General features: G+C 37.9%; 1 protein-coding gene across 15 annotated transcripts in view; it reads right to left on the minus strand.

The window, feature by feature from the left end:
- Positions 1–714: 714 nt before the first annotated feature.
- The window catches only part of AGTPBP1 (ATP/GTP binding carboxypeptidase 1), a 73344-nt gene continuing 47019 nt past the window's right edge, over positions 715–27039 (minus strand). For 14 of the 15 annotated variants that reach the window (XM_078386154.1, XM_078386151.1, XM_072992295.2 and 11 more), the window contains 12 exons: positions 26029–26112; positions 25293–25379; positions 25059–25207; positions 16435–16522; positions 16072–16216; positions 13724–13877; positions 12511–12691; positions 11202–11331; positions 9332–9457; positions 7252–7428; positions 5772–5932; positions 715–4079 (listed from right to left, as the gene is read on the minus strand). In XM_078386154.1, the coding sequence (XP_078242280.1) occupies positions 3902–4079; positions 5772–5932; positions 7252–7428; positions 9332–9457; positions 11202–11331; positions 12511–12691; positions 13724–13877; positions 16072–16216; positions 16435–16522; positions 25059–25207; positions 25293–25379; positions 26029–26112 (1660 nt within the window). In that variant the 3' untranslated portion in view covers positions 715–3901. Of the gene's footprint in view, positions 4080–5771; positions 5933–7251; positions 7429–9331; positions 9458–11199; positions 11332–12510; positions 12692–13723; positions 13878–16071; positions 16217–16434; positions 16523–25058; positions 25208–25292; positions 25380–26028; positions 26113–27039 lie in introns of those variants that run through there. The other variant, XR_012084355.2, reaches the window with a different exon arrangement.

The following is a 27039-nucleotide window of genomic DNA, read 5'->3' on the forward strand; positions in this document are numbered from 1 at the left end:
TTTATAATTCTTTAGTTTGGATGCATATAGATTTCATTAACAACTGACATAGAAATATCCTTAATAGAAACATCAGAGTCTACTTTAAACTTGTTCATATCCCTCCATTTTTATCTTTATCATTATTGTGGTAAGTTATGTAAGGCTGCTGGGTCTTCAGAGGTACTATCTTGCTAGTTCTGTAATTTTAACCTCTCTCCTCAGTAGTATTTATTTGTGAAAGACAAATTTTGACTGCCTATAGAGTACAGGCCTTAAAGTTGATCAGTACAGTACTTTAGAGAGGTTTTATTCTGGATTCTAGAAAGGTGCAGTTAATTGCTTAAACTACATATTGAAAACACATTCCAAAGGCAATAAACATTAAAACTTAGAAATTCTTGATCATTCTATATTATTCCCTCTCAGAAAACACGGGCAAATACACACGGGGATAGAAAAGCTTTGCCTAATTATTGTGCTTATTATTATTGTGCTTATTAACGGAAATAACCATGCTAACGCATACATTTGACAAAAAATCCACTAAAGATATATGGCAACAGAAAATTCAAGTGGAAAAAAAGACTTAAGAGCTATTGGTGCTGATATTTCACAAAATTGCAAACATGCCCTATGTACAGTTCGCACGTAGCTGCACCTGGGGCTAAAACTGTTCTTAAAACACATCATGTTAGTTTTCCTACCTCCCCCCATTAAAAAAAATGTGTAGAATTGGGTAATCATAATTCTTTTATTATACACTTACTTGATAAATTATATATCTGGTGTCATGCACAGCAATATTGCCACAGTTGATCATTACAGCATTACAACAAATAATTATTTAGAAACTTGGGTTTCCTGGTTTGTGTACAAAGTATTTTGCGTTTTGACAGCTTTTATTTAAATTGTGTATTTGCTGTCTTGACTCAGCTACAAGTTCTGTAACATGCCACATTAAACTAACACCTGAAAGTTGGCACAAATGGCAACCTTTGCCTGAGAGGTACAATATTGTAAAAAGAAAATTCCAGCATTCTGTAAAAACAACTAGTAGAAAGAAATAATAATTTATATCAAAATGCTTGCACTATTAGTGGTGTTTTGCACCAAAAATAATTCTGTAAAAGCATAATCCAATTAAGAGATATTAAAGGGTTAAAAACCCATAATTCCATAAAGTTTAAGAAACATTTAACTGCAACATTGTTAAATTCTCTTCAATTAAGATGGAGGAAATTAGCAGTTTGTTATACCACCATTATAGATAAATCCTCAAATTGCACACTAAGTTATGTTATAACAATGCAAACAGAAGAAATGTACAAAAATTACTCTAATTTATTTTGCTGCCGATTTTAACCTTTACATTTGATTTAAAGTCTGAATCTGGAGCTTAATCATTACGTCTGCTGCACCACACTAGATTTCACACTATTCGACTTGTACCTCTTCAAATATGTGCTGAAGTTTAGAAAACAATGGGAACAACTGCCTACTGTCACCAAGAGAAACGGTTTCGACTCTGCCCATCCAGATAACAGCTGTAAACCCTACAAGGAGGCAATGGGCATGTCACATTTGCTGCAACACGCCAGAATTTTATTTAATCTGGTTTGTCCAGGACAAATCTGTATGCCAGCTTCTCATTCTCAGATCGCTCCCTACTTAACTCCTGACTGCTTGCCTGGCTGTTAGTTCATGATTTCTTTTGTGTGCCATCCAAATCTGGCAGGTATTGGCTTGTTGGCTTGTTTCTCCTGACACACGGAACAATAGTTGTGTTACAAACCATGAGTTGTTTCTCTGGCTTGTTGAGAGTTTAGCTTCTCCTGCAGCAGAAAAGACCAAATGAGCAGTGGGAGCCGGCACATAATTGATTGTGATGACTGAAAATATCCTTGGTTGCTTGCATTCTCTGGAATCCATACACAGTTTTTGTTGCAGGTAAGGGCAACTACTGGAACAGCGGCCTGCAGTGCTACATGTGTAGCAAAGTTGTTAATTGGGCTTTTAATACGCATTGGTGTTGAGCCAACAAATTATTAGTTCTATTTCTATTAGAAATATTTTGAATATTTGATTTGTTTTATTTTAACACTATGAAATATTAATTTATGCCTTATTTATGATGAGTGCTTCTTAATTCAGTCCACCAGGGTTGCCATATTGCTAGCATTTTGAGAAGAAAACAATAGGTAAAAACATACAGTGTAAACCAACTGTTTTGATAATACTTTTTTTTTTTCAGGAAAAAACCACACAACTTCACAAACATGAAAAAAAATTAAGACTATTACTCTTTACACTTAAGGTGTAATTGCTTTTGATTTGAAAAAAAATCAAAACTGATTCTTCTTCCTTAACTATGCACAAAACAAGATTGGGAAAAACTCAGGTGGTTTCTTTCTAGGAAGATTCAGTGGCACAGACCACACTCAAAAACTATCCTCTTCAATATGATCTTGGTACCATTTTTGAAAGGATGAATACACTAAAGATGAATTTGAAATGTGAGCACCCAGGATTCACACTGAAATAGGCATCATGATTTCAGCAAAAAGCAAATATCCTTAATTTTTTTTTCTGGATCACATTTAAAATACATTCAATTGGCATGACAATTAGATATGCACAAAGAATTTTCAAACCAAATTGATACTAATATTCTGCTACAGAAAAACAAATACAGTACAGAAAATTATAAGCAATGTATCCAGGACATATGAAGCTCATTTTGGCTATATAATAATAATAATAATAATAATAATTTATTGTCATTGTAAAAATGCACTTTAAATAAGAAAAAGAAATTAGCACGTAGGCCACTACATATTCATATAATTAAATGCTTGTACTTAATGCCTTCCAAGAGCATTCGAAGCTTCACATTAGCTATTTACTTCAACAGCAACTTGGGTATGTGCATGAGATAATGAACTTTATATAAATATATAATGATAGACATCTATCCATAAGGTGTACTTCTAAGCACATGAGATGGTAAACCAATGTGGGGACCATATCATATTTTTTTTACAGAGGAGCATTCTATCATGTGAGCCATGTATGCTGTGAACAGAATGCTTTCATTTTAAAAAAAATCCCCAAATACAGAAAAATAAATACTAGGGAAGAGAGATTCTTGCATATCCCTCTCCCAGACATATTTTAATATGTAGTAACTATTTTAATATGGAGAAGTGTGCTGTCACATGAATAAGCCTTACTTGTATACTGCAGTGATATTTCTAGGCAAATATTTAACTGTTTGTAAGAACACCAAAATCTTTACCCAGTAAATGGAATCACTATGCAAACAGAACAATAATCCGTTTTGAATTAGAAATTCAGAGTTCGCTGTTTTAAAACAAAATGGCAGTAAAACCACATCTTGTTTGAGGCTTCAGATATGTGTCAAACAGTACATCCATTTTCCTTTGAATTAGTTAAGTGCAAAATAAACTAGTCTAGAGAAGCTCAACATTACATCAAACACAAACAAAATCTGAAGAAAAAATGTCAATGCACATACATACATTTCAATAAATCAATCTATCTGTACGAAAATTTCAGTAAAGGGCTCAAAAGCCAGTGCTGGGCATAAGGTTTAGATTCTGCCCTATGACACAGCATTGATTTCTTAACTTTTGGGTGATTATAAAGATAAATACAAAAGCCATGCAACAGTATTTAGCAGGCAATCAAGTGGAAAAGCAATTTCAGTACTAAATATGAGAATTAAATTATATAAATAAAACAAGTGTCGATCCATTTAAAAGCCAGAGACGTTTATTGTTTTTTGAACTGGACTGACTGCATTCAGTCTGCTTAAGTAAATCCCAAAATTAAATAACCCACCAAGTTCATCTTAAACAAGCCACAGTGCTGAATTTCTTCTTCACATTTCACAGATGTTTCAAGGCAAATGCGTCCTTGTAATTTCAGAGTCAGAAAGTCCATCTTCTTGCAGAGAGGGCTCATAGTCACCAGCAGTATTTGCCAAGTCAATATCTGGCTCATCATTGCTCTCTGCACTATAATCCACTTCTTCAAGAAAGCGAGGTTCATCCTCTTCCAGAACATATGTAGTGGGGCTACAGAAGGAACACCACACAGTCGGCTGTATTAAGTCCAATAGCTCATGTGAAACCATTCAATCATAATTACAAATATTTAATGCGGAACAAAACTAATAGGTTAATTCAAATATGGTCAAGATGCATGGTACTCTTAGTATGACCATTCAACTTATCACTAAGGGCTGAAATAGCGGTTACACAGGAGACTACTAAATGTTACAGACAGCAGAATATTGAATCTGGCAGTAAATGCACAGCACTGGTAGTGCCTCTGTCTTGATCCCTCCCCCCCCCATTTCACAAGAGGAGTCAAGTGTTATTACCTTCCAACTTGCTTTTAATTTATTTTTCGATATGCTTCTAAGTCAATTGTTCACTTCCTTGCATATGTAGTGTAATATAATTCAAATGAAAATTAATCATTACGTATGTTCCTCAATATTAAGTAATAATTCTGAGTGCAGAACTTCTAATGCTTATGTTAACACCTAATATAAACATCAGCCAGCAATATAAAATTCTTCTTTTATAATGACTAATTGTTAAATCCACAGCGGTATGTAACATGCCTCATTGCACAAGCTAGTTTTTCAAACCTGTAACTCTAAAAGGCAGTAAGTAATAGAAAAGTAATCCCCACAGCAACAAAACCGAGACTAGTGCTTATAAGGAATTAAGAGACTATTAAGATTTCAAGGTACATGATGTTGTGCAATCATGTAAAAAGGAATAAGCAAATGATATTAAGATTTAATGCAGTATCATTTAATTCAATTAGAAGAATGTTATTTATTACAAAATTCTTCAATGAAGCTTTAATTCCCCACATGACATAAGGAGTATAACATGATTTTTCTATGAAACTCCTCATAAAGTTAACTAAAATTGAAGTTAATGTCACCATAATTTGAGGGGAATCCAGCCGACCCTGTAAACAAGCAGTGAACAGTAACAAGAACAATATATATCATTACACCAGCAAAACAGCAGTGTTCAGAATAACCCAGGTTTCAAACTATGGGAAAAGGCAAATCTATTTATATGTATTAAGTCAAGCTCCAATCCAGCTGTGCTTATTGGAAAATTTTACCAATTCCCAAGCAATATGAATCCATTCTAATTTAGTAAATGCTGACATTAAATTTTATTCAAAATCTATCAAATGATAAAATTTACCTCTCTAAAGTGGAAAATTCAATTCCCTAGATGTTTTGGCCTACAATTCCCATCACACCCACCTATAATAATGAGAATTTTATGCCAAAGCACTTGCAGTACCAAAGATTCCCCATCCCTGCATTCTAATTCAGATATTTAGTCCAGGAGCAGAATTATGTGGGCAACACTACAGGTTACTAGATGCATTATTTTTCATGGGCACATTCATATAAAGACAATGCATCTCTTAGTATTTGATGGGAACAATATATACTCCATGGATCCAGATAAGAATGTTTCATATTGTTGTCATTTGTATCATTCTTAGTGGTCCCCAACCTTTTCCCAACTGTAGACCAGTTGGCGGGGTGCGGGAGTCCATGCGCAGGGGTGTGTGACATCCTTGTGTGGGGCATGCTTGTGGGGCAGCAGGAGATCTGTGTCCACCACCCGGTCCTGCCTAGCCCATGGACCAGTGCCGGGTCACGGACCAGGGATTGGGGACCCCTGCCTTAAACAATATACAAAAATAAAACCATTGTGTATTACCTTGTCACTTTACAGCTAGATTCAATCAATTCATTTTCAATGTCAAAGAGGGTAGATGGCAGATTATATTCCAGTGGGGAAGTCAATCTCTTCAAGCGCAACAACCCACAACAGAATTTGGCTCCCATCTCTTCCAGTTCATGTGTCCCAATCTGTAAGCCCTAATTAGAAGCAACAGAAACAAAGTGAGCAGTTTAGAAAACTGATGCCCCCTTTTTGATGCAACTGTTGAAATACTGGATAGAATTTCACTACATGTTTATGTTGGTATACACATTTGGCATAATTGTTGGTGATAAACAGCTGCAAGTTAAGAAGTCAGTGTAGGCATTTACTGTGACATCTAATAGCAAATGCCTACAATGACTTATTAACTTGCAACAGTTCATTGCTGAAATTTGTGCCAAACATGTCACATCACTGGGTGTGACTAGAATTCTGGATATTAACCCTCCCTTCCTCCCTTCCTATCTGTCCAAACGCCACTTTGGACATACAACAGACATACACAATGTAATCAAAATACAATTCAACAGAACAGAAAATAAAAATAAAATGCAAATAAATAATACAATCAAGTATAAAAATATATTTGCATATTTTTTAAAAAAATTCAAAATGGCAGACAATTTATCTTTTGAAAGTATGCCAAACAAGGAATAAAAATCTAGGAGCAGATGAAAACCAGAAATGTTTGCTAACATACTACCATGTTTCCCCGAAAATAAGACAGGGTCTTATATTAATTTTTGCTCCAAAAATGCATTAGGGCTTATTTTCAGGAGATCTTTTATTTTACAGTCATGTCATCTTATGGTTTCTGCACAATGCTGCACAATGGTGGAGGACGGGGTTTCACTTAACTAGGGCTTTTTGGAGGGTAGGGCTTATATTTCGAGCATCCTGAAAAATCATACTAGGGCTTATTTTCAGGTTAGGTCTTATTTTTGGGGAAACATGATGCTAGTAGAGAGGAAGGCAGGACACATGGAGTCCTCCTCTCATATAAATTCATTAGGAAAAATAATGCCCTGCTATAAGTGTGCTTACCATCAAAATAGCATTATATATATATATCTATTTTAAAGGGGTGGTTAAATTGCTCCTGTTTATTTTGGAGAGGTGATTACAGAAGACAAATCTGATACATGCATTAATGCAGATTAGGGCTGAGGGGTCCATGCCATTTTTTCCATTAGGGGGAAAACCCTTCCTGCCAACTGCTATTTATCCTGAAGATGCTATTTCCTATGGACAGCACATTGGAATGCAGTAACCATGGGTGCTCGCTATTTTTTACAGAAAACTAGTGCCAAGGCATGATCAAGAATGTGAGCCTCTGTGACTTCAAAGTAATTATGTTCATTGAATCCTGCTTGTTTGCCCCTCCAGAGGCCAATATATATTGATTGATGTGTCCTTCTGAAGATAATTCAAATACTTTTTTTAAAGAAGCATTTGTATTCCACCAATCATTTACCTTGTATTTCCCTTGATCACAACCACATAACGTGCTTTCCATGGTGTAACTCCTCTGAACACCTATTTCTCTCCAGACTACAACACGTGCCGTAGACTCCTTGGACTTTTCCACGACAAAACTGCAGCTGCTCATGCAGAATGCTGGAGCTGTCTGACTCAGAATCTTAGGAAGAGTCTACAGGAAGTAAGAATTTTAAAACAATTTTAAAGAATTTAATCTGTTTAACAGGCACAAACTTACATAACCACATCATATCCAAAGAAGATCATTTCTTTTCTGTTCTAGATTGGTATATTTATTCTTCTATAGACTCTGCTAGATTACTAATCAATACACTTGTCTTGACAGATACACATTTCAATACGTGTAATGTATTTCAAGATATTCTAAGGATTATTTGCGAGCAGCGACACTACAAATGGAGAAAAGATCACATAATGAATAATGCACACATTAAAAATATGCACGAGGCAAATATATAAATGTTTGGATCACAAACAAATAACCCTGAATAGAACAGCTCCTTCCACTCATGAAATGGTGATCCAGCAAAGAAGGCTGCTGAAAAGAAGAGAAATGGGGTGGAGACTCACAACCCCCACCCAACTCAGCTAGAATATCCGATGAGCAAATATCTCCTTAAGGAACTCTCCCACCTAAAGGAGTAAACTTAGGATCCCAAACATTTTCCTGAACTGGGGGAAAATGCTACAGTGAAGCATAGTATTATGGAATGGAACAGAATTGTAAATACTTTAATATAGAAGTTACACCAAAGGACAAAATAATAAAGAATAGGAAAGGTATCTGGATGACACCTATCTCCATTGAATAAAAATGTTGCAAGCAATAGAAAAATATTATTTACATGATAGTTTCAATCTGCATGTTTGTTTATTTCATGTATTTTACTACTCGCAAAATTAAAGGTAAGTCGTATCTTCATGAAATTCAGTCTACAGTATACTTCAACAATTTATGTACTAAATGTTGTCACAAGATGGCAGTAGACAAGAAGAAATATCTGCCATGACTTTGGGAATTTCCATATTAAAAATCTCTCCATCATACACTAGTGCCCAGTGTGATGAAGAGTAGTACAGGTCAAAAGATAACTTTTTAAAAAGTGATCTAATAAAGGTATCATCTGTCCTTGTTTTTGTACTGGATAAAGATTACACAGGTGTTTTTTTTCGGGGGGGGGGTTTAAACACTCCAATTTCCCATTCATTGTGACCCTCTAATTATTTCTACTCTACTCATAGAACTTGTTTTCTAAATGTATTCATTTTAAAGTCAGCATTTTAAGCTTTAGTTTTGGCTTTACAATACATTTCCTTTTCTTCAGCCAGTGAATAGACTAAAGCTTTTCCTCAGACAAACATTAAAACCACTTTCATTAGGGTTGGCTTCATTCAGTGCCCTGAATCATCTGAAACACCAGCATTATTTTGGCAGAAAAATGAAAGACGGGGTTGAACAACTTTATGCATACAGCAAATGAAGAGAAATCTAAGACTTTTGATGCCATCAGACTGAACATCAGTTAAGTTTGTTCTCATGGAAATACTTGGTAGAGGTACCTTCTCTTGTGTTCAGGAGGTCTTTCAAAAAAACTATTTTCTGAGAATCTACAGCACATGGTTATTTGTCTGTACTACGTAAAAACTCATAGGTGGTTACATTTGGTGAAAAAATGTGTATGGGTGGAAATCTATACATTAAGCTCTTGGAAAAATGATAATTCAGACCAACATATTTCACAGACTCTTTTCCGGATTTTTGATTGTTTCAGTAAAATACAGGATTTCCTAAAAACTGTTATGCATTCTTTCCTCCAAAAGAGAAAGCTCCTCTGAAGATGATCCTAATGGCATATGTCCATAATATTTCCCTCCTCTCTACAATATTTTCCCCTGTTCAAAAGAATGACTGGATTTAGTAACTAAATTTCCCCATACTACAAGTACTAAAATGTTTTATTCAGTGACTATCATCTCCTAAGGGTTAGAATCTAAACAGGAAACATATATTGTTCCTAATTTCAAACTGGTCATATGTATGCAAAAAAGCTCACCCTATAACCAAGGTCTTCAACCAGATCACAAGAGGCAGCATTAGTATGCCACATTGTTTCCTTGATGCTGCAGCCATACATGAACACGTTCTTTTTACGAGAATGACCATGATAATCACAAAAAACCTAGAAGAAACAGTATTTTCAACAATTTAAGATGATAAATCCTCATTAAGTATTTTCACCTATATTCCAACTCAGCTAGGAAATCTATCCATTTGTTTCAGGAGGGACTCAAGATCTAGTTCACAGATACCAATCCCAGTCTGACATGTGCCATGATAATAAACCACATGCTTTGTTCTCACCTTTGATGCCCAGCTTCAGCAAATATATCTTGGCTTCCTGAAACACAAGATGAATAACAACGAAGCTCTGGTTTGAGGGTTTCCTCCAAACCAGTTTCCTCGTTCAGATTTAAAGGGAATTCCAGATTAAGAAACCAAGATATATTTGTTATAGACACACATCCAAAGGAAAAGGAATGAAGCATGTGAGCAAACAGCTCACTCTTTAGTTGATAAATTGTGGGATTGTACTTTGCCAAAATATGCAATATGGCTGAGAAATTGGGTAACTTTGGGAAAAGCAAGTGTAACAGAGGGCCTGTTCCCACTGCCAGAATAAACCAGCAGAGGAATCCTTTATTATTATTTTATCCCAAATCCACAACTTCTGTGGTGGTGTGTATATCCTCACTGCCTCCTCAGGTTCTCTGTTGCCGCCACTACCACCATCTCCGTCCCTACTCAAATGGGTCTGCTCCACTAGGGCCAGGGGGTAGGCAGGAAGAACGGAAAGGGAAGGGGAGGAGGATGAGCAGGGTGGAAAGAGAAATGAGGGGCAAGGAGTCAGGGTGGGTGGGAAACCAAGCAAGGGAGTGGGGAGGGTGGGTGAGAGGGTGAGCTGGGGGGTGAGCGGGTGTTTTTGGGGAAAAAATCTGCTATCTGGTATAGCACTTTATCAGATAGCAGGAATATTTTTAAAAGGTGGATGGCATGTTTACAAATGTGGAATCAAATCAAATGAATCAATTCAACATCCACCCCAAAATAAATCGACCTCTGGGAGAGGAGCAGAAAAACTTACTCCTGTGCCACAGGGCTCTGCGTGTGCATGCATCTCATGTATATACTAAAATTTAAGTCAGTTTTTTTTAAGGAGAACACAATACAATGGGTTTTATAGTCAGTGGGATTGCACTCAGACATAGTAATAGATGAAACTGAATTAAAGCTGTTAATGTTTAAAATGTCACTACAAGTAAAAATAGAATATTCAAGCCAGGAAATACGAGGCTTAAAGATTGTTCAATACTTCAAACATCATCTACACTTTCTTAGGTGGCTTAATGATGTAAACAGACCCTTCTCATCTGAGAGAATGAATATAAGATCAAAATGACCTATAACAGACAGTCATCTGTATTGACATTTGCGCCATTCATGTATGAAATGCTTTCGGGGATGCTCAAGTTTATGATAAACTAGGTAATGAGAAATAAATCCTTTCCACCATCCATTAGCAAAGTTGCCTTTCCCCTGCCTCAGAATGCAGGACAAGCTCCTGAAGCAACTGAATAATCTTTTATTTCAACTATTTATAAAAGAACATCACCTAAGGCAACCATTACTCAACTCAATTCTTCTCAGAAACAATCATATCTGTCTGTACCTGCTAATAACACAAATCTCATTTATACAATGTAGTTTGCTAGGAAAAACTCTAGAAGGTTTTGCAAATATACTAGCCACACTGAAGCACACAAGAAGCTTACCAAATTGGTTTATGTATATTTTTGTAAAGAAATTGCATTTTCATGCAATGTCAACATAACTTTGAAAGGATTAAGCTGTATACACATACTTACCAGTGGCAAACGTTTTATAGCAGCCAAATACTGGAGCAAACCTTTTGCATGAAAAATTGTGGGGTGCAGAACTGGGTTTGGGTTTTGCCATTGTCTATTCAAGTCCTCCCCACTTAAAGAACAACGATGACTGCAGGACAAACATAATTCCAGTTAACAGTTTTCTTGCCCCAACAAAAATATTTTTATTCCCAGTCTGTCTTGCAATTTTAATTATGAAAATGCTTTTTAAAATTTTTATATTTTAAAAAATATCAACTAGAACATAGTTAACTTGCTCTCCCCAACATTCTGATTTCAATCCAGCCTTGAAAAAATGACACAAAGCAGTCTACATATATGTTATTCTTTTACTAAACAGAAAAACAAGTTAACAACTTCAGAGATGGGTACTGATTTATTTTTAAATATTTAACAGATTTGTTTCCCAGATTCAGATGCACTAAAACCCAACTGTGTGCATTCACAGAGACCACAAAGAACCTATATTATTGACCAGATTTTTCTATTATAGTTAGGAGTGACATTTCAGAATACATTCACATGTACTGTTGTAATGAAAAATGCTAAACAAAACTGCAATCTTATTTTAGCTATTGAATCAGTAGGTTGGAGCCCGAGAGGGTGCAGTATGGGGCTTTAATCAATGGAACAGCAGAATCCACTTGAAGTAAATAGGGCCATCACTGCTTTCAGCTGCACCTTCCTTCTTCACCCCCTCCTCTCATCCAAAATCCACAGACTAGTTCTAGAAAAACCTCAAGAGCTAATTTTTGGAAATTTATGAGTGTTACAAGGAAGAAGAGGAAGTTAGTTCTTGTTGTGATGCTGCAGTAGCATGAACATTATGTTGGCTTTATGCCTTAATCGTGCTTAAAGTTAGACTTACCAATATCAATGAAACAGTTACTCAGAATTCACTTTGCTCCTATTGCATTTAGTGGGTCTGCTCTAAGCAGGAATAAATTTGAATCCAAAGCATAATTTTTATACTATGAATTACATCACAGTGATGATTTTTATGCTACTTCTTTTCATTACTCAAAGGTTCCAGAGATGTAGAGTTGATAATGCTCTCAGCTTTTTAATGTTTACTGTTAAGGATTCTCAATCAAATCTGTGAAACACTGAGCACAAAGTGTTCACTGCATCATGCTGTTTAAAGTTTGTAGGAAGCATATAAGATCAGATGCATCCATTTGAGATTAGAAGGGTCCAGGCATAAGATTTATAGGCAAGGTGTACTGACAACGATTGGAAGAGTTCAGGCAGCATTAGACTCTGCCACTCAATGCAGTTAAAAACTTACTTTCCATTGATGACTCCATCAGGATTAAGCATTGGTACAATTTTAAAAATATATGATTCTCGTAAACTCTGGGCAGCAGCAGTATTACTCATGAGGTATTCCAAGGTTCCCTTCATGACCCAGCTTGAATTAGTCTCTCCAGGATGTACACGAGCAGATAGAAAAATATATGGACGATTTCCTTAAAACAGCACAAACAAAATACAATAACAGAACTGGTTGGCCATCACATCAAGCTGATTAGGAATTCTTAAAAATATACATTCAAACATGAAAATACATTCCAGTCACATTTTTAAGTAATTTTTGACTTTTAAAAAACAAAACAGTTTATGAACAGACAAGCAGGGAATAACTGGTATCTTAATAAGCACAGAGGTTAATTCAGCCAACTTTTTAAACACAGCATTCCCATGGTGGGTGAAAGGAAGAATCCACACCATAGTTACTAATGCTTTCTATTTTTATTCAGCTAGTCACTGTGGCCTCAGCAGCAGGCAGCATTTTTCTCACCATTTTTAACCACCATGGTACTTTGGTTTTAGTTTCCCCTCGCAGAGATACCAATTGAGAGAAGAACTGCCCCTACTCCAAATTCTGTATTTCAGAAAATATCAGAGGACCAAGAAGATTTGAGATCCTACAGATCCTTGGTCATCCCTATCATCCCTCCAAACATACCATGTCCCAGATTCCACTATTAAAAAGCCATAGCAACTTTTGTTGAGGACCTCTTTTAACACCTGTGAAGCTCCCTACTCATGGAAAAAAGATACAGTAATAGAGATGCCTTTAAATCTCTGGCATGCTCCCTCCCTCAGACTACAGAAATGCTTCCTAACCCATGTCATCAAAGAGCAAAGCATCCATCTCTCAACCACTGAAAAGAATGGCATATAATGTAAATCCATAAAATCTAAACATTTTGTGATTGAATGCCATCCAGTCGTTTTACTTTGTTACCGTTTCCATGTGCTATTTTTGTATATTGTTACAAAACTAATTAAAATATTTTAATGAAATGATTGACACTTAAAAGTGCTTAATGTTGGCTGGATTACCTCGCTTATATTTTGTTGAGTACTATATACATATCCATACAAAAAGGTACCGAGAAAACAACTTATAGAAGGGAAAGCAAAAACAATAAAATTTGTCATTTGAAAATATTTTAATACAGCCTCAACCAACAGGAGAAAAGGGATATACTTACTAAACTGACAGATATGTTCATAGTAATTTGATTCTGGCATGGCAGTTATAGTTACTACAGGACAATTGTTTCCTGAAAGTGTCTCACATAAAACATCTTGCCGAAAATATATCTGTTGAGGATTGTGTGTGGATTCCAATTTCTGGAGATGCATCTTCATCATAAAAAGAATGAGGTTGTTAGCAATATGCCTGGAGCTTGCTTCTTGTGGCTCAGCACCTATCACTTACATTTGCATTACAAATAATAAATAATTTAAAATCATATTGAAAAACATTTAACAGTGTTCTTTAATAAATTTAGTGGAATGTTATTTCTATATATTCATTTAGAATAGCTTTCACTTTGAATTGTTTTACTACCTATAACTATCAGATATAGGTTAATTATTTTACGTCTGTTCTTACAGGAACATGAAATTGGCTGTTACTGTAGAAGTATGGATAGATGAGGGGGAAAGGGTAGAATCAAATATATAATCTTGCCCTTATTGGAAATCTATGAAGTTGACATTAAGAAAATCATGATGGTCACACTGAAACCTGGAATACAGTGGTGCCTCGCTTAACGATGTTAATTGGTTTAAAAAAACATCACTATGGGAAAACATCGCTAAGCGAAACACCATTTCCCATAGGAATGCATTGAAAACCGATAATCAGTTCCAATGGGAACGGATTGCTGTCCTTAAGCGAAAATTGCCATAGGAAACATCGCTAAGCGAAATGCGGTTCCCCCATTGGAATGCATTGAATAGGTTTCAATGCATTTCAATGGTTTTGACAGGTCCGTTTTCGCTATTTTTAAAGTGTCTTAAAATGTTCAAAAACTGTTTAAAATGCTTGGAATCGTTAGTGCACCTTGTAAAACCTTTGCAAACTTAATTTGGCTTTGTTCTGAGTCTTCGTTATTTTTTGGTGAATTCCCCCCCCCCATTGAAATGCACTGAACTGTAGGTTTGACAGCTGTGAGTCAGATTGGACCCCGAGCACCTTTATTTAGCCTTCAACAGGCCTATTAATGATTTTAATCAGGGTACGATAAATACTTTGTTGATTTTCCCTATACAGAAAAGCAGCAGTAAAATTCTGTGTGCACTTCAGATTAATTTTACTGTATTGCAATTATATGGGAATGCTGGGAAAGGAAAGGACACCTAGCAAGCCCCTTCTTGAGGGAATCTTTTACAGCAGGGGTCGTCAACCCCTGGTCCGCAGCCCGGCTTGCTGGAACTGGGCCGCGGATACAGATCTCCTTCCCCCCAATGCACACGCAGTGGGCATGCTGCTCCTGAGGGCAGGGGTGTTGTGCCCGCACACATGCTCATGCCCCCTGCAAGCACAACACGCCCATCACACAAGTGTGACATGTCCCCATCCCCCGCACATGGAGCTCGCTCCCCCCAGCCGGTCTGTTGCCTCAAAAAGGCTGGGGACCAGTTTTACAGAACGCATTCATTTCTGAGCCTCACCAGTTAATTTCATACAATTTAATCCAAGTGTTTCTTCCTAGCATAATTTAAATATTTAGCAAGTATCTCTTCATGTGAGTTACAGTTACACCACAGCACACACCCAGAAAGTGTGTCCACCACTGTATTAGTACAACAATGTGGTTTGTTATTGTTTTAGTTATGAATTAAATGTACACCCTAGCTTGCTCCCTGAAAGATGCTAGAGGTGTTTATTGAACTATATCATAAAAGCCAACAGAACTGTGATTCCACCAAAAGTACTCTGAAGGAATGGAGGACAGCACTGATTCCTGTTCCCTTTACAGCCTTCTGTGTTACCTCCCATGATGTTCTGGTAGGTCTGTGCACTTTCTGGATCAGATTTTAGGTGGGGAGAGTGGCAAAGGGGACACAAGGAGAGGAGGAATCATTTCCACTCTCCTTCTGTAGGAGCAGCCCATGAGCAAACTCCCATTCACAGATAGCCTAGATCTCATTACTGACATAATGTTAGAGAGTACAGAGAGAACATTTCCTCAGTTACTGTAGGACAGAGTCCATTCCAAGCACTTCATTACTACTGGATATACTAGAATTAGCCACATTTCTTTGACAACTATGAAGTACCATCTACCCTGTTTCCCTGAAAATAAGACCTAACCTGAAAATAAGCCCTAGTATGATTTTTTAGGATGGTCGTAATATAAGCCCTACCCCCAAAATAAGCTCCAGTTCAGAGAAACCCCACCCTCCACCATTGTGCAGCAACCTGAAGATGACATGACTGTAAAATAAAACATCCCCTGAAAATAAGCCCTAATGTGGTTTTTGGAGCAAAAATTAATATAAGACTTTGTCTTATTTTCGGGGAAACACGGTATTAAAATTAACTCACCATTAAAGCTGAGTAAGTATAGGGATAATGGTAAGCAAAGTAACAAACATCATCCTTATGCTGGAAGGTGACTGTGAAGGTAATTGTGTAGTAAGACTTTCCCTTCTGACCTCCTGCTGCAATTGAACTTCTTGAAAAGTGATTTCTAGAAACAAAACATTAGTTTGTGTTTAAAGGTATAATGAATATTAACTGTATCTTTTCATGTAAATAATATACAAACACATAGCTCTTACTTTTACTACAAACTAAAAAGGATTGAAAATTTCTCTTTGTCTATATTCATTTTAACATTAATTGCTACAATAGTTAGCGAAATACTGTATTCAGTATTTATTTTCATCAATATCTTGCTACACTTACTTGTAATAACAAATATCTGTTCCCACACGAATCCACCAAGGTCGGCCATTTAGTGCCTCTTGAACAGAGTACATGAGGGGCTGCATACCTTTGGAAAAGATAAGTTATTGAACACAGCTGCACAAGTGCAAGAATTATAGGGCCAAATCCTCTTATTTACTTATGCAGGTATGGCACAAAATGGCATAACTTTTGGAGTCAAATCCCCAAATTAAGAAACCACTATAGACATTATCAATTATACACTGAATTATATGACTCAACATGCAACTGATAATGTCTTTGCTGATATCTCAGCATGAGGCATTCCATCTCCAAAGTTACGGCATTTCTGTAGTTAATACAAGAGGATTTTGGCCATATACTGGCACAGTTATCATTCTGCTTTTGAATATTTTATAATAAATTGTCAGGTAGGCTCGTGTGTTGTTTTCATTATTAATATTATTCATAATGTGTACAATACTTCAGCATTCACTATTTCTAATTTTCTTTTTCTATTTCATACTGTGTTAAACTCAGTGGTTGTATTTAAACACAATGTTTCTGATCCTCAGCAATTAGAACAAAACACGAGTGCTAGTAACCTGTTCTGACTTTGTCTCTTCTGCACTCAGTTGAACAAACTATAGTCTGCTGTTTGGGTATTATGGAATCGGAAGTGTTAACATGTGAATATAACCAGCGAGTATGTAGGTTTTTCCATCTTCTACCCAATACCTGCTTAAAACCTGTGTGACGTCTGTTTAATTTCAGAATATATTTAAATTAAGATGCTGCTATATTCACTTGTATCTATTGTAGCCTGTTATACATCTTTGTAAGGTAAAGGTTAAGGTTCCCCTTGACATTTAGTCCATTCGTGTCCGACTCTAGGGAGTGGTGCCCATCCCCGTTTCCAAGCCATAGAGCCAGTGTTTGTCTGAAGACAGTTTCCGTGGTCACGTGGCCAGTGCGACTAGACACGGAATGCTTTTACCTTCCCACCGAGGTGGTACCTATTTATCTACTTGCATTTTTATATGCTTTCGAACTGCTAGGTTAGCAGGAGCTGGGACAAGCGATGGGAGCTCACTCTGTCACGTGGATTCGATCTTATGACTGCTGGTCTTCTGACCTTACAGCACAGAGGCTTCTGCAGTTTAACCTGCAGCGCTATCACGTCCTTTATAGCAAAAACACTAATTATTAATAGCAGCACTACACTTGTCACTTACAGTGGCACTCAAAACTTGTAATAAATTTAACGAATTCAAGTTATTTAAACAAGCTCCAGGTGACTGAAATGTAAGAGTACAAACGAAACAGAATCAAAAGTTGTTGGAGAATATGGCATGAAATTAGAAATGAAACCTATGAAAATGACTCTCAGAATTCTGTTGCACCCACAATTTGTTTATTGCAAATACATGCTTCAAGCAACTGAACAGATGCCTGTGTCTGTCAAAACAAGACTAAGAGCATACGGTGGTACAGAAAATGAGCTGCTATTATCAAAAATTAGAGTACAGCTAAAAAGCTACCTGTTAATGACTAAAATCCTGTTGCACTTCCATGATCACTGTTACATACAGCACTGATGTTACCTGTCTGTCATGGGTTGGAGGGAAAGTTCCATCCTATGGGGAGTGGAAGGCGGGACATCAGGAGGAGGGGCTGTACTGTATATATATGTGGAGTTTGTGTGGAGAAGTTAGGAGAGCTGAAGGAGAAGCTGAGAGAAGAAGCTGGTGTGGGAGTCTGTGTGTCAGACAGGGTACTACTGTGTGTCAGTCAGTACCTACCTGATAGGTTCAGGTGTCTGTATGGTTAGCCAGAACTGATAGGTTCAGGGTCTGTGCTTTATTTAAAGGTGTTCTGTGTGAACCAAACTGGTGTATGTATGATTGAGACTAAGCCACGTTACTGTATCTTATTCACTTGATCATTTTATTTTTCCCTGTGTGTTATTTAAATAAACCTTATTCTTTTATTTGTTAAAAATCCATTCCTGGTCTGTGTGACTCCTTACAGGGAATGGTTGGTGGCAGCTTAGTGAAACTGCGGCATATCCCAGTAGGTCTGGGGTTGTCACAATCACAAAGGCTGATTATGTCATCCATTATGGATGCTAAAGTTTTCTACCCTTCCTCCAAGTTCTGAGACCAGGGATCCCTTTCAACCTGGGGGAAACTTTGGAAGCCTTGGGATGGGAGGATTCATTAATATCCAAAAATCACTACTGCTGGTCCCATCGATGGGACTGGGACTGGCAGTGGTGCTTTTCTGATATTATAGGCTTGCACTCTCCAAGGCTCCCAAAGGTTTCCTCAGGTTGAAAGGGATCCTAGAGCCTCAGAACCTCAGGGAGGGGGGATCTATAGATAGGAAACTTTACAAATTAATATCTGTAGCTGATATCATCAACCTTATGACCACACAGCTCTACCAATGAGATTCCAGCCAATGACAGATAAGAAGAAAAGGGTGAAAAAAGGGTAAATGGTGAAAAAATTAGGGTCAAACTCTTTATCTTTAACAACTGACAAGCAGGGACAAAGGAAAATTATTATAATAATCGGTGCAAGTAAAAAGAAAAGGAAAAGGAAAACAAGGGTTTTTTTTCTTAAGAGATCAAGGAGAAATGTAAACCAAGATTAATGACACTGAAAGAGCAGCAGAGGATTATATTGTCTGATCAAGAGGGGTTTTTTTGTAAAGAAGGAAACAATATATTGAAGAACTGTACAGAATTTAGGAATTCCTAACTCCCCTTTTCCTTTTTGTCACCCCTTATGTTAAAAAAATAAAAATTATTTTTAAAAAAAGAACTGTACAGAAGAGATGCAAGAATGACAGATTCCTTTGAATTTCAGAAAGAGAAAGCCATTTTCAGCTGGAAGAAACAGGCATAGGTGGGATATCAATAGAAATACTTCAAGCTACATAGATTGTAAAATCTTTACCAGAATATGACAACTCAAAACAACAACCCATAGACTGGAAATGTTCAATATGCATTCTGATCACAAAGAAAGCAGATGTCAAAGAGTAGTAGGTAAGTGTAGGACCATCAAATTGATCTATGCAAGGCAAGTAACATTCAAGACTTTGCAACAAAGATTTTTACCATACAGGGGTGACAATTGCTAGCTGTTGAAGATGGATTCAGAAAAAGAAGAGGCATGAGAGAGATGTGCCTCCATGATAAGGGCTGGACTCAATGATCCATAGAGTCCCTTCCAGCTCTGCATTACTAAGATCCAACACTAAATTTGCTATTGGAAAGCACTAAAAAATTTCAGAGAAAAATCAGCCTATGCTTTATAGATTATAGCAAAACCTTTGAACACATGGATTATAAAATGTCTAGACAATTGTAAAAGAAATGGGTGTGTCATAAAATTTGTTTGTCTTGATACATAATTTAGACTATGAACAAGGGACTACTGTTAAGAAAGTATATGGAGACATAAAATGTTATTTCCCTATCTGTTTGATTTATAAACAGAACATGCTATATGGAAAGCTGAAATAGATTTAGATGAAAAAGGAGTGAAAATTGGTGGAAGAAACTTCAATAATTTAAGATATGCAGATAACACCGTATTACTGGCAGAAAGCAGTAATATCTTGAAATGACTCCTGATGAAAAGTATTAAGAATAAAGTGCAAAACTGCTATTGAACATTAAGATAAAAATCATGACTACAGAAGAATTACATAATTGATGTTGACAATGAAGAAACTGAAACAGTTAAAAGATTTTCTATACCTTGGGTTCAATCATCAATCCAAATGTAAACTACAGCCAAGTAATCAAAAGAAGGCTGAGAGCTGGAAGGGCAGCTGTGAAGGAGCAAGAAAACATACTTAGGTCACTGGAGACCAAGGCCAGGATCATCCACTACAGCATGTACTAGCATGTACAGGTGTGAACATGGCATAATAAAGAAAGTTGAGAAAATACTGATGACAAATACTGATTCGCTGGAAATGTGGAGCAGAGTTTGATGGATATAATGGGACTATCTGAAAGACAAAAATGGAGAGTCACCTTCTCAGAATTGAATTGAATGAAGGGGGGAATCTGACCGGAGGGCAGCGAGTTCACTGGCTCTTTTGGCTGAAGTGACAGCTACCAAGAAAGCTGTTTTCAAGGTAAGTAGTTTAAGGTCAGACATGGCCATGGGTTCGAAGGGTGGGCACATCAGTGCATTGAGAATGGTCTGTAATGACCATTGAGGAGTAATACGTTGTGGTGGTGGGTGGGTATTATTAAGTCCTTTGAGAAACTTTTTCACAGCTGGATGAGAAAAGAGTCTTGCAAAGGGGGAAGGGTGGTGTGCGACAATCGCTGCAATGTAAACTCTGAGAGCTGGGATCGACAAATTGAAGAGATGGAGAAGGTAAGTGAGCAATGTTTTAATGGAAACTTGTATGGCAGGTAAGTTATTGTCTTTTGTGCATTGAAGAAAAGATTTCCATTTATTCTCATATAGGCGTCTGGTAGAGGACTTTCAAGCCCAATCTATGACTAACTGAAGGTCGGGATTATCCTCCAAGCTGCCAAGTGAAGGGATGAGAGGTCTGGGTGGTAGACCATCCCGTCGTTCAGCATCAGGAGATTGGGGACCAGAGGGAGTCGGAACGTGTCCGTCGAGATCGACCGGAGGTAAGGGAACCATGGTTGCCTCGGCCACAAGGAGGCTATCAAAATCGCATGTGTCTGGAAGTGGTGGATGCAAATTACAGTCCGTTGAATTAGTGGGATCGGGGGAAATAGGTAAAGAAGTCCCCTTGACCAGTTGACCATAAAGGCATCCCTGATGGAATTGGCATCGGTCCCAGCTCGAATGCAGTAACTCATGCATTTTGCGTTCAATCTCGAGGCAAAAACATTGACGTCTGGTGTCCCCCAGCGACGGCAGAGGAGACGGAAGATCGATGTTTTGAGGGACCACTCGTGCAATCTCGATGTTAGGCGACTCAGATGGTCCGCAAGGTTGTTCTCCTCTGTGGAGATGTGTACTGCTATGGGAAAGATATGGTGCTGGCAGCACCATTCCCAGAAGTCTATTGCTAGGTGTAAGAGGGAGGATGATTGGGTGCCCCCTTGTTTGTTGATGTAAAAGAGGGCAGTGGTGTTGTCTGTTGCCAGTTGGACTCCACGGCCTCGAATAAGTGGTAGGAAGGCATGGAAGGCTTTTATGATTGCTATGAGTTCCAGATGGTTTATGTGTAGCATCGATTCCTATCTCGTCCAGAGTCCGTGAATTTTGTATTGCAGGCAATGTGCACCCCATCCCGAGGGAGATTTGGCATGATTGACTTGAAGATCCAGGTTTTGCAGTGTAAGCAGGGTAATGCGGGTAGCTCTCATGGCGTCGAGACGAGAGTGTGCTATAATGAGCCAATTGTCGATGTAAGGGTAAATGTGGATACCCTGAAGACAAAGGAAAGCGGCAATCGGAACCATGCACTTTGTAAAAGTCTGTGGAGCTGTAGAGAGTTCAAATGGGAGGGAGCAGAACTGGTAAGCCGAATTGTTGGTGGAAGCGGAGGTACTTGTGGTGGGATGGATGGATGGATATATGAAAGTACGCATCCTTGAGGTCAATCAAGACGAAGCAGTCTCCCTGCGAAAGAAGGGGGATAACCCACTTGTCATTTGTGATGTGTTCCCAGAATGGGAGAAAAGGCCTCAATCTTGGGGGAAAAGGATTGATCTAGATTTAGATTTGCCTGGATAGGGGTATCAATATCATCAATAGCCCTTACCCTTCCCTTGCACCCTTGCTGGAGGTTGGCGGTGTTGTCGCTGGTTCCGAGCACGGGCTGTTGTGGTCGACAGTCCTGGGGTTGAGAAAGGTCTGTCAGATTGCTGTTGACCAAAGGGTCAGTGTGCCCGGTATCTCTGGAAAGGCTGGAAGGGTTTCTGGTAGTATTGAGAGGATCTGTAATTTGGTTTGTAGGGATGAAAGGAAGATGGGTTCATGTAAGTCTTAGCTGTTTTGCACATCTTGTGAACACTTTCCATGGTGTCGTCTGTTTTTTTGTTTTTGTTTTTAATGAAAAAGACCAATATCATCAAATAGAAGTTCTTCTATTCTATGCTTGGCGTCGTCAGTAAGGGATGTAGACCTGAGCATGCGTATCTGTGGATGGCTATGGAAGATGCCAAGGGTTTAGAAGCAGCTTCGGAAGCATGTCTGGCAGCTATTTTCTGTTGCCTTGCCAGGGAGGTTGCTTCAGCATGGGCGTTCATGAGGTCTGTCCTGATGGATTCAGGGACAGGCTCAAGAATGGGTAGGATTTTCGCCCAGAGGTGCCATTGGTAGGCGCCCATTGCTGCTTGGTGGTTAGCTGCTCTGAGTAGGAAAGACTGAAGGGAATAAATTCTTCTGGCTATGATGTCGAGTTTTCGTCCTTCTTTATTAGTTGGTGAAATCGATGGTTTACCTCTGGACTTTAGTAAGTTGGATTCGACTATGATAGAATTAAGAATTGGATGTTTTGCCAGGAATTCCATGTCAGGATCATGGGTTCTGTACATGTTGTCAGTGCGTCTAGACATTCTTAAGTTTGTAGGAGGAGTGTCCCAGGCATCTTTGATTATTTGCTCCATGACAGGGATGTATGCCAGGCTGAGAGGCTGTGACTTTTCAGTATGGATATCATCGAAGGTGATATCTGCCTCAAGGGAAGGCGGTTCCTCAACCTTAAGCTTGAGTGCAGTGGCCATACGGAAAACCAGATTGGAGTATGAAGTGAAGTCCTTTGACGGAGAGGATGGTCTTGTATCAATAGGGTCAGAACCGGGTGTAGGGATATTCGGAGCATACTCTGGCAACAACTCTTCGTCGGTGTCATGATCTGAGGGTGGTGGAGCAGATGAGGAATCATCATCCGAGTGGGAAGTAGCCTGAGACGCTCTAGATGGTGCAGTTCTTGATGTCGTAGTTGATGTAGTTGATGTAACATGGTGATCCTTCGAAGAATGCTTAGGTTGCTTAGATGGTAGAGCAGACGAAGAGTGTGAGTGTTGTTTTTTCAACATTGAAAGGGATGTAGATGTCGAGAGTGGTTCAATAGGTTTGGATGTCATTGTCGGTGGTGGAATCTGAGGACAGAGTTGCAAAGATTCGTCATGGAATTTTTTTGCTGGAGTTTGTAAAAATCCTTGGTATGCTTCCATCTGGAATTGATTAGCAAAAGGGAAGAAATTGTTCATGCCAAGCTGTTGGAAGGCAAGGTGTTGTTAGGCTAGAAAAAATGGGAACTGATAACATTTGAGGCATTGGAGCCGGTGGTTACACATGCTTCCTCTTCTCCTTATGTTTCTTTGGAGATCGAGGAGGAATCTCAGGTTCAGATGGCTCAGTGTTGAAAGCCCACCCTGAAATCGTGTTCGAATAGGCAGTGGCCAGACTGGATGGAAGCTCAGTCTCAACATGGCCAGTGGAGGGAGAGAAGCTACCAGGCAGGGCTGGAGCTTGTGCTGATGGAATAAGCACCTCATCCCTTTCCACTATAGATGCAGCAACTTCCATAGAAGATTCTTTCAATATGGGAGAGGGTGGATGCTCTCCTGGTGGATCCAAATGAACCGATTTAGCTTTCTTAGGCTTAGTAGCGGGAAATATGGGGGGGGGGGAGGTTGAAAGTCCAGGGAGAAGGGGAAGGCGGTTTGACAAGCTAAAAAATGACAATCTGACATGAAACATGCATGGGAGATCAAACGAAAGAAATTGTGGATTGATAATTGAAGTTGGTAATGGGTCCTTAGCAGGTATTTAGCGGCACAAAAGGCTTAATAATCACTCTCTCTCTTCTGTAGAACCTTTCAGCGGGGGGGAAAGGAACTGACGGGAGAGGTGAGTGGGAGGAACATTGCCTCATGGGAGATCATGTTACTTTTAGCTCTAGAATCTTCCGAGATCGTCAGCGAAGGCACGGACAATACCCACTGTGTGCATTCACAGAGGCCACGATGAAGAACCTCCTATTTTTCAAACAAAAAAGAACGGACTAGAGTGACAAGAGTATTAAACATGCCACATTTAACTCCTTTATTCCGCCTGTTTCTTGCTGACTGGATAGGGGCTCTTAATGGTAGCAATTATAAACAGATTCCGTTTAAAAACAGGTAGAGAAACCTAGACTTCAGAAGGGCCACAAGGTCAGTATGGATGGGGGATCTCTTAGCATACTTTCTATGCTGTTGCTGCTGCTGTCATTATGTGCCATCAAGTGGCTTCTAGGTTACAGTGACCCTATGAATGAGCCATCTCCAAAATGTCCTGTCAAAACAAACCGGGTCAGCTACTGCAGACTCCATTTGTATTGGGCCTTCACCTTTTCCTGCTGCCTTCCATCTTTCCCAGCATTATTATATTTTCCAGAGAATCCTGCCTTCTCAGAACATGCCCAAAGGGAATCCTCAGTTTCAACATTTTTGCCTCCAGAGATTATTCAGGTTTGATTTTATCTAGGACCCATTTTATGTAGTAGCATCTAAAAACTTTCAACAACAATTTCCCTTTTGATTAGTAAAAAAGTACTTTAAAGGATTTTGACCACTTCATAAGTAATTATACTTCTCAAATATATCATTTTAACAGAAAAAGAAAAACAGGTCTTACCATAATTAAATTGACTGTTTGTCTTCTCGCAGTTGATTATATTAAATCTGTAAGCAATGCCTGTCCGCATTCCACTGACTTCAAAGTAAAACCACTGGTGATAATGATTGCTGTTTATGTCAGAGTTCAGAATAAGATCATACTCATTTCTAAAAATGATCAGAAAGAAGTAACTTTTAAAATTAAGAGCAACTGTAGTACGATAATTAAAGTAAAAGAAAGGTAAAATCTTACTTTCTAATCTGAATAACTTTCCGTAGATTTCCGGATTCAAACTTGGAATTGAACTTCAAGACATCTCCTTCATCTGGCACTGGATAACTTTAAAATAAAATGGCAAGAAAAGCAAATTTACATCTAAAAGCAATTTAATTCTAATTTACATCAAATATTACTGAGTACATAGATTAAAGGGATAATGGGAACAACGTGGAAAATTCACTCTAAAAATAGTTACAAATGTCACTTATAGTCATTGTTGTTAGGATTTTAATTAGTAGGAGTTCCACTACCAGATATTTCAGATTCCTTACTGCTTTCCTCAATACAATTTAATGGATGAAATCTTGTTGCACAGTTCTGCATGAGCAACAAGGATAACAGCAGCAGTAGCAAATAACTACTGATTAAAGCTGACTTTGGGTTGCATGCAACTAGTATGCAATGTGATGAAGTTGCATCCACCTGAAACCATCAAAAGCTGTGTAATTTACTATTGGTTTATATGCAAGAAAATGTAATTTTCTTTAGAATATTCACAATAAGAATAGATTAGAATAGAAGTAGATATGGATTGCTTCATCTTTAACCTTCCCTATCTGGAATTCCTAGGGTTCTTGTTGAAAAGAACAACTGGGTGTTACACTTCACCTATTCAGTACTTTCAAAATGACTAGCTCTTTATACAAAATAATTTAAAACTGAAGAGGAATTAGGACATAAGAAAATGAAGGGAATACTATGAACCTACCTGATATTCTCAAGGTCATAAACAACTCTGTCTATTATATCATTAGGATGAATCAGCCTTTCAATGTCTTGGTTAATTTTTGTCCTATAAAAATAAAGAAAGTTCTCATACCACGTTTCTCAACTGTTAGCTAAGAAGAGGTAATTTTATGTATTAGAATTACACCATTAGGAAAGAATGAAGATTCTAATGTTCAAGTGAGATTTCAGCTTTAACATAAAATCCTGCTAAATATTTGTGGAACCAGGTACTTCCCACATAGAGAAAAGGCAGTTAATATGGGAACGGAGAACCCATTATTATTTTCCTTATTAGAATAATTATTTTCCTTCAATATGCCTAGCTTGTATTGGCAAGTGATTATTATTTTCTGTTAGTATTAGTAGCTAAACCCGGTTAAGATCTGAGAACAATTATATTTCATTAGTGATTCATGCAATTAGAGTTGTAAAGATAAGTTTAAAAGTCTCAGAGACTGTATTGTGCAGTGATTGGGTTAGTGTGCAAGCTTCTCACCTCTGGAAACCCCAATTAAAACATTACAAGGTTATAAATAAAGAAGAGAAATGCCATGAGCTAAATGTCAACAAAATGTACAAACATTTTATTTCTGAAAGTACAAGTCTTCCTTGAATTAGGTTCAATTTCTCATAGATTAAGTCAAATGGCTATCTCCAGCTCAAAGAATTGTTATACAGTTCAAATATATTCTCATAACTATTCAAGACCTACGTTAAGAAGAGTGTGCACAGTACATATAAAAACAAAACAGGAAATAGGAGATGAACAGAAAGAAAGCTTGATACAAATACAGGAGATTAATTCCAGGGCTTGATGAAAATGGCTCAAAAGCTGCAAACACATGTCGAAGAATCATATGTGAAACAGTACTGTTGAAAATTTGAACCTGGGTTCAATCCCAGGTAGCGGCTGAAGGATGACAGCCTTCTATCCTTCTGAGGTGGGTAAAATGAGTACCCAGCTTGCTGGGGGGGGGGCAATGTGTAGCCT

Source organism: Pogona vitticeps, chromosome 2 (assembly GCF_051106095.1).
Source record: "Pogona vitticeps strain Pit_001003342236 chromosome 2, PviZW2.1, whole genome shotgun sequence".
Taxonomy (NCBI): domain Eukaryota; kingdom Metazoa; phylum Chordata; class Lepidosauria; order Squamata; family Agamidae; genus Pogona; species Pogona vitticeps.